The sequence below is a fragment of the Phalacrocorax aristotelis genome, chromosome 24 (assembly GCF_949628215.1).
Source record: "Phalacrocorax aristotelis chromosome 24, bGulAri2.1, whole genome shotgun sequence".
NCBI lineage: Eukaryota > Metazoa > Chordata > Aves > Suliformes > Phalacrocoracidae > Phalacrocorax > Phalacrocorax aristotelis.
In genome coordinates this window covers 3890939-3903359 of record NC_134299.1, presented here as the reverse complement: position 1 = coordinate 3903359, position 12421 = coordinate 3890939, and the positions used below count along the sequence as shown (strand labels likewise).

Sequence of the window (12421 nt, the reverse complement as noted above, 5' to 3'; positions counted from 1 at the left end):
AGCCAGACACAGGCTACTTGGTAAAAAACAGACAACTTTTTAAAGTTAAAGTAACTGGCTTTTTTGATTTCCCCGAGCCTTCTCTCTGTGTTTGAAGTCTGGTACAGCAGTTATTCGGTTTGGTTTTTGACAGAGCAGCCCAGGAATCTGCCCGTTTATTTTCAGCAGACAAGTTTTATAGATGCAGAAGCACAGCTGGGACACCACTAAAACAGCAGTGATCTGTGGCACAGAGCAAGAAAAGGAGACACCACAAAAGACTCTGGTTCTTCCCCTCCCCTTTATTAGACATAGGCAGAAAACACAGTGGGTTTTCCCCCGTTTACTTACAAAGGAAAGGAATACAGAGCTTCAAGTCATTTCACATAATTCCATGTGCAGCCTGGGTAAAGTGCTAGCTGGCTACAGCACACCTCCTCTGGCAGGAGTCTGCACTCCTGGGCAAAGTGACAAAGAAGCCAGAGCCCACACAGCACCCTAGCGACACCTGTAATTTCTTCCCCCGTCCTCTGGGACTAATGGTGGGTTGCCAATAATTAACTGGACATGGGAACTCCAGCCCTAGTTTAGCCAAGGCTCACCCAAGCTGCCATCCACACAGCTCGAGCAACGGAGCTCGGTACAGGAGGCAGCGTAGGAACGGTGACAGGAATACATTCCGAGTCAGGGAGGAGCGCAGGGAGAGGAGGACTGGTTACACGTCATCACGTAGCTAGTCGCTCCCCTGCCATGCACAGGCTCTGTGTGCAGAAAGCCCAGTTAATAGCACATTCCCCTCCTGAAAGAATTCATTTATTCAGGCTACGTATCAGGCTTTCTGCTCTTCCGTGTGCATACGCATAATAAAAAAGTGACCTGCAAAAGATGACAATTTCAGTTCTGATGGGTAAAAGCCTCTAAAAACCACCTTCGGTTGCTGTGCTTGGTTTCTGTTTTGTTTTGGTTTTCGCTAGAAACATTTACAGGGTTTTGTTTTGGGGCTTTCTGGTAAACCATAACCTTGCTGAACTGCAACATTAAGAGTGAAGGCAAAGTCAAGGCTGTTGTACAAAACTGTCCCTCAGAAAGGGAATTGTGTCCCTTCCCCTCCTACCCGAAATCACTCGATATGAGAGCTCAGGGCAGATCACCCTGCAGCTCCCAAGAAGGTTTGCAAACAGGGAAGGTACAAAAATAGCAAACAGCTCAGATTTCAAGTAAAAGCAAGCAGAAAATTGTATCATACTGACTGCAAGCCTTTATCACAACAGACAGCGTAAGGAACTCCTTAATTTACTATCTTTTGCAGGTCTCCCTTTTAAGGCCTTAGCATCATTACAGAAAGAGGAATTGTTTTCGTCTTGTGCTTGCAGTTGCTGCCCCCTAGAACAGCAACAAAATCTCCTACAACTTAACAGTTACAGTGTCTAGTTGTCCACGACCGTGCAAAATACAGACAGGGAGGGTAGAACTATCAACAGGTGTTTAAGCTTGTTGCAGATAACTCATGTCAAAGACAGTACTTATGTGCCAAGTGTTCTAAACAACCACACGAACAGCCAAATGTTGAGCAACTGCAATACTGCTGCAACTCAGATTCTCAACATCAGCCACAGCAAAGGAAAAGAAAGAAAAAAAAAACAAACAAAACTGAGCACTGTTATGGACATAGAAGAGTTTGTCTTCGCTGGGCAGAAGAGTGAATTGCATTCCCAGAAGGGAAGACTGGATGTTGCAGAGTGTCTTGGGATAACAAATCAAGTAGAGACCAGTGCAGATGTTGGCACAGAGATGACAAACACCAGCTGGGGCCAGTTCCAGAGTGGATTGTCATGGCAGGAGATCCTGTTGCTGAGCAAAGTGATATCCATGAAGAACAGGGGAGCGTTACTCTTCTCCCCAGAAGTTCTAGTCATTAGTTAAGGAACCTTAAGACAATTTCTCAAACTGCAGCAACAGGATACTGTTGGGTCTTTAGAGATTCAGTCCCAGAGCTGTTTTGGGTTCAGAGGAAGCAGAGGGAGTCTTTTGTGCCAAATCTATAAAGAAAATTGCAACGGAAAGACATCAGTTCTCATCAGTAAGAGGGACTAGATCAACCACGTCCGTAACAAATACAATTTCGGAGCGCCTCAGTGCTTCAATATTCAGCTGCACTCTCTTGGAAACATGGAAAAATCATGTTTGATAGGGGATGCTGAGCGTTCTTCTGCTCTGAAACCTGAGAATATCAGCTGCCCAAATAGGGAGAAAACTATATGGACAGTCCTATGCAATTGTTCTTCAACAGATTCCCAAACGGAAAACTGAAGTTTATTTACCCCTGTCCAAAACAGGTCTAGGGAAAACTCAGCACGCAGTTCAAGGCCATAAGCTCTGGTCACTCACTATAGACTAGTACTATAGTACTAGTTTAAGCAGACATCATACCTATAACATAGACATAGTGAGCATTCTAGGACGAAGAAGATGCCGTGTGCTTGGCAGCGACAGGCATGAAAATGCTGGCCTACTTTATCACTGTTAACAGAATATACAAAACACACTGCCTGGCTTTGCACAGGCTTTGTTAAACGACAACAAAAAAAACAATTAGTCCAAGCACTAGTTTGCTCATAGGGCCTTCAACTTTCCCTATACCCCATGGCAAAAAGTCCAGGCAGACTTTCTAGCAAAGAGGGCAGTTCTCTCAAGGCTGAGTCCAGCAGTGGAAGACAATGCCACTGAGCACCTGGCACAGCCTCCAGCAGAGCTTGATTTCACCTGCTTAACTGGAAATGGGAAAGATTCCAGCTCAGGCTTTAGTTCTGTTAGACATCTTTCATTTTGCAAGGCTGTCATAGATCCTAATAGCAGCTAGCTGACATGACTCACCGACATCCATACCTCCATCAGAAACAGAGAGCTTTTCCAATTCAGCTTCGAGCTCAGCATCAGAAATAGGTGGATTCAGCACCTTCTGGGGAACAGGAGGCAGATCTACAGGCTCCTTAGTCGAGTCCTGGAGGAGACTGTCCAGCTCCTTCTCAAGTTCCTCAGTGTCCATCTCTGCTGATTAGAAAAACACTCATTCAGTTCCAAGCAGAATTAAGTAGCATCTTTGAAGCACAGACTGAAGTCCAAGTTTAACAGAGGCATTATTACTCCCATCCATCATTACTCATAATAACAATGAACTCCCTGCGCTGCTTCTAAAGGTGAAAATTCAGTCCTGAACTCAGGGAGAAGCTATTCCTTTAGAAGCCTTTGCGCCGAGGCATCTAAGGGCACGAAAACATTTCAGCAGAGACAAGCTGCAGTAACACACAGGCCAGAGGAAAAAGATCATCACTCAAAAAACAAAGTGGCAGCCACTCTAAAAATAGATTTAAATTAACATTACACAACTCTGAACTGAAATCCACCAGCACTTAAGAGACTGCAAGGATTTGGAGATGCACAAATGCTGATTCCGCTGCAACCCACTGTCAGAGGACAGAACTCCTTGCCAGTCTCATTCCCTCTGAAGGCACCAGTAGCAACACCCCTGGTATTTCAGTAAGTGCTTATCCTGCCAGGAAGGAGGACTAGACGTACATGGGGAGGGAGCAGGGAAGGGATGGCAGCACAAAGGGCCAGCAGTGGCAAGAGAAAATGAGCAAAGGATGAAAACCCCAAAACATACCTAGACCGTTGATTCCCACTCCAGCCAGAGTCTGAGCTACTTCATCTTGAGTATCACAAAGCTGATGAAAAAAATACACAGCGTTTGGTATTGAATATAAACTAATCTTATGTCTTACTGCAGCCACTTACGTCAAAAGTCCAAATAACAAAAAGAATTTCAAAATTGGACTTAAAGACGGCAGATACTAGTGCAGAAGAGACTTCCAACATGACTGGTTTTTTTCACTAGCAAAAGCAGTTAACATGGAAGGTTACTAAATAAAGTGCTACAAGACCAAGCAGCACGTTTGAAGATCAAACCTGAAACACCGTTTTAAAGAAAAAAAAATCCCCCTAATTTTAGCTTTTTCACGTAAGTCAAGCTTACATCGCGGCTTAGGCTAACAAAATAAGGAAGCTAAAGACCAATACATCTCAGCTATGAAGTTTTACAGATAGCCCCTCAGCTCACTAGTTTAAGTCGCTATTTAAGTACATGGAGCTGAAGTTGCTAAAAAAGGAATCCCTTTCTGGTTTTTACACCAGCTTATGCAGACAGATTGATCTCTTCATTTCAATTCATTCAGAATGAACCCCTGTCCTTTCCCTTACTGAATATTGCAGAAGATCATGGGTTAGGCAGTTTTCAAACCCTGTTTTTATGAATGTAGTTGCACTCCAGCTTCCAAAGGTATGAATTTGATTTCTTTTTAATACATCTCACTAAACATTTCCTAGGAAAGTTGTGTGCTTGCACAATATTGTTAACCAAAAGAACACACGAACCACAGAAATTAAGTGTAAATTGTGATTACTAGCCAGCAATAAATGCAAATACCCAAACACAGACAGTTATTTGAAGACCTCTGCTTGCTGATCTGAAAAGATCAGGATTAAGTCAGTTTGCTCTGGTGACATATGGAATAGAAACCAAGCAGCACCAGAAGCCTCAGCATTAATATCTGGGCAATCTTGCCATGTATATCTACACACCACTTGCTTCGTTATTTAGATGTGCTCTTATTTCAGTACCTCTTGGATCTGATCCACCAGGTTCTCTGCCTTCTCCACAGGAACATCCTTCATAGACAGTTTCAGAGCTCCCACACCAGCCTGATAGGCATTAAATACCTTTAAAATAAAATATAAACATAAACAAAAAGAGAAAGATGCACAATGCTAACTACGAACAAACAACAGGCAGTGTAAGCTACTCTCAAGACCTGTTATCCCAGCAGGACCCTCAGAGAAACACCAGCACACAAGAAAATGAAGCCACAAGCAGGTTTTCTCAGAGCAACACCCCAACATCAGAGCAGAGAATAAAATCTCACCAGCCAGCTTACACCCCTCAGACACGAGCTCCCAAAAGCAGGTAAAGCAGCACAAATGAGAAGAGCAGGGCTCAAGTGAGAAGCACAAGACAAAATTAACACGCTACCATCTGGTCGGTCTGGGAGGCGTATATACGATCCAAGATCCCCTGCACTGCATCCAGCTTGGAATGAAGCTCTTCAATGCGCCTTTCTGTCCTTCGTTTGGACTTCAAACATCTCAGTGCCTGGAGACATTAGATACACAGACTTGGATCACAAACCAGGCAGCAGCCAAAGGAAATGTAAAACGGCAGCAATCCCCGTGCAGCAAGGCACACACAAAACAGCTGGTTTTAAGGGCTAGGTATTTCCATTTCTCTTCACTGCATCACTCTGGACAAATATATTGTTATCTTCACCTTAAGCAGATCTTCAGCCTCAGAAACACCACTTCACTACATCTAAATTCAAGTATACAATGCCTAACCCTGGTCATTATCTGCAGTTACGGACCACCTCCAAGACACTTAACTTGTCCAAGACACTCCCAACTACAACGGTACTTACCAATTGCTTTTTCCCAGCTCTACAAGCACTCCGGGCATCCTCTTTACACCTGTACAGATGCAACAAGGAAAAGCAGCTTATTCCTTTGCAAGCAGCAGTTATTTTACAACAATCAACAACAATCCTCACTACCTTGCTCTAATCCAGAGGTGACCAAGTAACAACGCATTTTGGATACAACCACACTTAAGCCATTGTTGCTTCTCAGAAGCCTGTGCCTTGCATGTGTTCCAGGTCTTTGCAAGAACTTCTGATATCCATTCACTGCATGTTGTTTTTGTGGGGACAGGGAACAAAGACAGAAAACCTGCCCTACCACATGACTGTGGTTATGTTTACTGAACCGGAAAGAATGACTCGCACTTTCAGAAAGCAGCTTTGTTCTAACTATGTCACAGGAGTACAAAGTTCTACAGCACATGGATGTTCTTCCCACCACCCTTCCCCAAATTACTTCTCTGCTTCCTGGGAAAGGGACTCCACCTTCTGTGACAGCAGCTGTTCGCTTTGCATCAACTGATATACTCCAATGTCCACATCATTCACTGGGGAGACTTTGGCATGAAGACCTCGGGCAAACTTCACTATCTAAAGAAAGAGAATCACACGCTTGAGTCACTTGTCTCCAGAATCTGTGCCTGCACTAGAAATATTTCCACTCTGATGGAAGGAAAAGATGCTTTTACACCCCCAGTTTAAGCCTTGTAATAGAGCGACAAGGTCATACCAGTCACCATATAACCCAATACTGAACTAGACAGGATCATGCGACACCAGTGTGGAAACACAAAGCCTTAATGGAACACCCTGAAGATTTAAGGCTGCCCTGGTGCTCTGAACAGTGTATGGCAACGTCACACTTCTAAGCGTGACAACTGTACGGCGCAGAACGCTACAGGCAAACACGCCTTCCTAGAGATGGGAGCGCCTGCATCTCTGTAGTTACTGACAGACAGGAAAACCTTTTCACAGAAAGTGGAACACGGATTCTAGTGGCATGGAACGATTTCAATTTGGGTAGCTGGGAACCTGCAAGTAGACTACTAGAGTATCTGCCTATTTTCCAGCTGTTAAATTACATAGGTAATATTACAAACATTTGACGGAGGAAAATAAGAACCTGTCATGCAAGAATGAGGATTTAATCTCGTCTATAACCAGGTTATGATGTTGGAGAACACAAAATTGACTTCTCCAATCAAAGAACATCCCTATTTAGCCAACAAAGTATTCTTTCCAGCCAGATGAAATGCAAGACAGGGATTATACCACCCGAAAGCAGTCACCTTTACCCTGTACCTTCTCTCCGCTCTGTTCCAGGATTGTGACTCTCTTTTCCTTTTGCAGCTGGAGCAGCAACAAGTAGAACGTCCTTTCATCTGGACAAACACTGGCGCAGAGGGAACGCAGCTCTGAGAGGGCAACAACAGGATGAGAAGAAAGCGCGGAGTTCTGATATAGGCGATAAACTTCCTCTGCCTTCTCCTGAAAGGAAGCAACGGAGCTGTCGATTAGTTTACACAGAACTCTTACTTCTCTCACAACACCTGCCAAGTCCACCCGCTTCCTCCCACACACCGAGGGTAAAAAGTGAGCCGCATAACATTTTGAGTGAGACAACCTTTCAGAACAAGTTCTACATAACATTCAAAACACAATTACAATGCTCTAAAAATAGCACCATCAACAGAGTGAAGAACAGGAAAATTTTACAGGAGAACCAAAACATTCCCTGGGTAAACGCTACAGTACAACATAAGAACCACACAGGCAGCAAGTTGGCCTCCTCTGCACTTCCTGAAGTCCGTCCCCCTCCCCGAGTTTAAACCAAATCAAACCTTTTCTTTAATCCACGCTGTAATTGTACTCATAATTTGTATGCACACAGAGGAAGTTTTCCCCATTTCAAGCAACAGTTACAGTCCATGTAGGACTATAGAAACAGCTCTGTCCACCTGCCCCCTGATTCCATATCAAGGCTTGTGGTTTGCCAGGCACCTTTTTAAAAGGTACCTCTTCCCTCCCATGCACACCCCCTCTGAAAGGATTGTGGAATAGCCACCACAGAGGAAAGACACCGTCTGCTATCGGAGTAACTACAAATAAAGGAACACACCTAAAGAGCTCTTGCATTTCTGCTAGTCCCAGTCATTTTGATGCCACCTGCATGCAATAGCAGCAAGTCTTGGTGCTAATTTTAACAGTCACCAAGTAACACAGACAGGGACCCACGGTCTCGACTGTCAGCACTGCATCCCCCAAGTTAGGCTGATCAACGACGAGTTACGCAAATTCACAACACAGCCCACAGGGCTACCACTAACAATGCGCCAAAGAAAAGGGTCTTTGACAGGATCCAAGGGCAGCTCTAATCACGTCTGAAGAGGCAAGCTGAAAGCACATGCTCTGAAGTGAAAGCAGCCTTTGATAATGCACACGCGAGTTCAGCTCGATGATACGCTAGACTGACAGCAGTGACTTCTACATCACCCGTTTCTCCCTGCAACGGATGGCACTCGGTCTGCGAGTTTCTCTCACATACTACACTTGCACTAACTCAAACTCGAGATTTACAGTGGTCTCATAGCATACTGCTGGCCCTCCTAGGCAAGCCAGTCCCTCCCATTTCTTGGAAGTCAGTGAAAACACATTATGTTAATTTCAAGGAACATCTGTAGATATAGAACTAATTCTTATTCCTGAGTTATTCCATCCACCTCTCTACACCTAAGGAGCACAAATGAAGGTCTATTCAACCCTGACCCTTCCTTGTAAACACATAAAATGACTCAGTTTTTCTGGAGACACACAGTCTTGAGAAAGCTCTCAGCAACACTCACCTGAAGCAGCTCCACATAAATCAGAACTTCTTCTTCCTCAGGTATTTTACTGTCACCCAGCACACTGGAGAGTGTCCACTTCAGGGGCTTCAGAATGAAGACTCCCACACCCCAGGAGATCCAGCTGCTGTCTACACTGGCCATGAAGTCCGACTCCCTCTGCAGCTTGCCCCGTCTAGAGAAAAGACATTCATGCAGAACTGAATGCGGTCAGCCCTAAACCCTAAACACTGGCAGCGAGCAAGAGTGCCAGCATGAGATTAATTAACTAAAACAACGCTCTACGCTTCGGACATCCACAGTCCTAGTGGTGTTTTCTAACACCAGTTTCTAGGTAGTTTCACATGTTACCACTGCCTCTGGAAGCACACAGTGGTCTCCACTCCTCTCCGGCTTCCTCTAGACACAAGGGTCTTTTGTTTACTGTTTTTTTCAGTTTCACAAGTTCCTCCCAGTTTTCTGACTTGAAACTGAGGATCCATCGAACAAGGAAGTCGACAGGGAGGGCCAGTTTTTAGAAGAGGCAGCGGCTCATTTCAGGATGCTTCATTTGTGTGTCTAATTGCAAACATAGGTCTTCTCAGATCTAGAGATTTTATTTTTTATGTTACAGACACAGACTCAGCTAGCTCCTGCTGTTCTCAAATCCTTTCAGCATATCAGTCCCAAGCTCCAATTTCACAATACAAAACACTTGGTGGCAAATACCAGTGCACCACATCCCTACATGCCCATACACCACCACATACCATCCACACCTGGGTCATCACAACCACCATTTCAGAGAAATATAACCCAATTTAACACCAAGCTCCTCCTACACATATAAGCTCTCCCAGCACAGTATTCACTTGGGATCCCCTGCACTCCCCATGGCACACTGCTCTCCCATGCCTCCTGTGACACCAGGGCAAGCTCTTCTGACTCCCGCTCATGCTTTACCTCGCACAGGGCTCCCAAATTCCCCCCTTCCCTGCACAACACAACCCTGTATTCCCTTGGGCCTCTCTCTTCTCCTTTGCAAGCCCTGGCACAGGGCAGGGATGGTGCCTCTGTGCTCGGCACTGGTTAGGCCGCACCTCGATTCTTGGATTCAGTTTTGGGCCCCTCAGGACAAGGACGCGAAGGTGCTGGAGCGTGTCCAGAGAAGGGCAACAGAGCTGGGGAAGGGTCTGGAGCACAAGTGTGCTGAGGGGAGGCTGAGGGAGCTGGGGGGGTTTAGCCTGGAGAAGAGGGGGCTGAGGGGAGCCCTTCTCGCTCTCTGCAGCTGCCTGAGAGGGGCTGGAGTGATGGGGGGGGGCTGGTCTCTGCTCCCAAGTCACCAGTGACAGGACGAGAGGAAACAGCCTCAAGCTGCATCAGGGGAGGTTTAGGTTGGATATGAGGGAAAATATCTTCACTGCAAGAGTGGTCAGGCATTGGCACAGGCTGCCCAGAGAGGTGGGGGAGTCACCATCCCTGGGGGTGTTCAAAAAACATGTAGATGTGGCACTTCATGGCATGGTTTAGGAGGTGTTGGGTTGACAGTTGGATGTGATGATCCCAGAAGTCTTTTCCAACCTTAATGACTCTGTGATTCTACAGAAACCCACTCACGCTCTCCCACACCCCCAGGGCTTAGCTCAGGCAGGCACAACCACCCCTCCAAGAGCAGCACCGAGCCTCCCCCCCGTCCCTCTCCAACGCCCTCCCTGTCGTGCACACATCCAGGCTGGCACCGCAGGGAGCCCACCCTGCAGGGTGCAAAGCTCCCTTACACCCCCTCCCCCTCCAGCCGCCCCCCCTCAGAGACCCCCCTGCGGCCTTCCCCGCCATCCAGCCCCCGCAGCCGGAGGCCTGCGGGCCCGGCGGTACCTGAGGAGCTCCCGGAGGACGGTGCCAAGGCCGAGCGGGACGCTGCCGCGCCGTTCGAAGCCGTGCTGCAGGTCTCTCAGGCAGGTACGCACGGCTCCCCGGCGGCGGCCGCGGGCCAGCACCAGCCCGACCCAGAAGGCCATCTTGCTGTCCCACTCGGTGCTATTCACCTCACGGCTCTGCTTAAAGGCCGAGAAGAGAAAAGCCATACGCTCGTCGTCCGTCTCCCACTCGGGCGGCAGGTCCCCCGCCGGGGCCGGCCCAGGCGGCGCCCTCCCCGGGCTGCACATCTACGCGAGCCCCCGGCTCCGCCGCGGCCTCCGCCCGGCCGGGACCCGCCTGCCTGCCGGGGAGACGCACTGCGCATGCGTACCGCCCCCCCCCGCCCCGGGCTTTGTGTGGGCCGGCCCGCAGCGCGCCCCCCGCACCGCCCGCCGTGGTACGGCCCTGCGCCGCCGCCTTCCCGCCATGCACCGCCGGCCCATCCCAGGCCTGGCCTAAGCCCGGCCTGGGTTTCGTTCTGCCCCCACCCCCGCCCCTTCACCGCTCCCCAAAACACACACCCCCCCGCCCCGGCGTGACATCACCTGGTGATGTCATTAGGGATGATGTCACCCTCCAGAATAGGGGCTGGTGTTTGCCAGCTCTTGATGAAATCGGGGCTGGAGGCTGAGCCGTGGGAGCCACCATCTTGGGCCCCAATCTGTGGCTTGGCAGCCTTGGCCCCTGAGTCCCCCAAACCCAAGCAAACCCAAAGACGAGCGGGCACCCAGCGAAAACACCAAGGGGAGTGACTTTTTGGCCCCTGGCCCTCAAAGGTTTAACACAGCGAAGGGCTGCTTTGCCTCCAGGGTGTTACCTCTGCTTCAAATGTAGATGGACCAAGTTAAAGCTAAGCCAGCACCATGCCCTTGTGGCCAAGAATGCCAAGGGTGTCCTGGGGTGCTTTAAAAGGAGTGTAGCCAGCAGGGTAGGAAGGTTATCCTCCCCCTCTGCTCCACCCTAGCGAGGCCACTTCTGAAGTGCTGCGTCCAGTTCTGGGCCCCCCAGTTCAGGAAGGGTAGGGAACCGCTGGAGCAAGGCCAGCGCAGAGCTGCCAAGGGGATCAGGGGCTGGAGCATCTCCCTTGGGAGGAAAGGCTGAGAGACCTGGGCTTGTTCAGCCTGGAGAAGAGAAGGCTGAGGGGGGATCTCATCAGTGCCTATAAATGTCTGAAGGGCGGGTGTCAGGGGGATGGGGTTGGACTCTTTTCAGCGGTGCCCAACGCCAGGCCAAGGGGCAACGGGCACAAGCTGGAACACGGGAGGTTCCACCTGAACATGAGGACAAACCCCTTCGCTGTGTGGGTGCCAGAGCAGGGGCACAGGCTGCCCAGAGAGGCTGTGGGGTCCCTTCCCTGGAGACATTCACACCCCGCCTGGACGCGGTCCTGTGCCCTTGCTCTGGGGGTGCCTGCTCCAGCAGGGGTGGGACGGGGTGATCTCCAGAGGTCCCTTTAACCCCTACCATTCTGTGATTCTGTGAGCTGTTGTCATTTTATTTGTGTTCCGTCCCTTTACCTGTGTTGCTGCTGCGGCCCAGCGAGGCGCAGAGCCCACACGGGCTGTTGGGCATGCAGCACGCAGGTGCTGCCAGGCACACAGACAAGCGATGGTTCAGGTGACACAGCCATGGCTGCAAACCTCCGAGACTGGAGATCCCCTGTCCTCCCCTGGGGACCTGCAGCACGGCACCACACCCTCCTAGCAAAAAATCACCCTGGTAACAGCACACAGCTGTTTGCACGGTTGTGGAATTGATGGCAAAGAGCATGCTGTGCACACGCGAACCCCGCAGACAGCACGGGGCTGAGCCAGCAGCACCGCAGCAGCAGCGAGCAGGATCTTCCCAGCACCCAGTTCCTCCAACCACTGCAGGCCAATGGTGCTTGCTACGTTGGAGGAGATCTGAAGAGGCAGAAACCACGTAGCTAAAGCTAAAGCCTGACGTCCCATGAGCGCTAAACTGAGACTGGCCTCAGCACACGCTGAGGCTGCCCCGGCCTGGCCTTGCCGGGTCGGCTGAAGGCTGTGGGGGCAGCACTGCTTCGCAGGGACTTGACTCTGAGCTAACATCCACAGATGTTGGCTTTCCTGTCCTTTCGCAGCTGCCTTTTGTTTTTTTTTCCTTCATGTAGTAGCATGATTCCTGTTCTCCCCGGTTCCCCAAAGGCAACAACCT

The 12421-nt window shown here is 49.2% G+C and overlaps 1 protein-coding gene across 2 annotated transcripts; it reads right to left on the bottom strand.

Annotated features, from left to right (window-relative positions):
• Nucleotides 1-261: 261 nt before the first annotated feature.
• Nucleotides 262-10582, bottom strand: CHMP7 (charged multivesicular body protein 7). 2 transcript variants are annotated; one of them, XM_075074564.1, is made up of 10 exons: nucleotides 10202-10582; nucleotides 8348-8522; nucleotides 6807-6992; nucleotides 5962-6095; nucleotides 5508-5556; nucleotides 5066-5185; nucleotides 4657-4755; nucleotides 3644-3704; nucleotides 2866-3030; nucleotides 262-2018 (listed from the first exon to the last, which is right to left on the bottom strand). In XM_075074564.1, the coding sequence occupies exons 1-10, from the start codon at nucleotides 10489-10491 to the stop codon at nucleotides 1954-1956; spliced, it is 1344 nt and encodes a 447-aa protein (XP_074930665.1). In that variant the 5' UTR covers nucleotides 10492-10582; the 3' UTR covers nucleotides 262-1953. The 2 variants fall into 2 exon arrangements, with proteins under 2 accessions (XP_074930665.1, XP_074930666.1); XM_075074565.1 differs by having other exon boundaries at nucleotides 2866-3027.
• Nucleotides 10583-12421: the final 1839 nt, after the last annotated feature.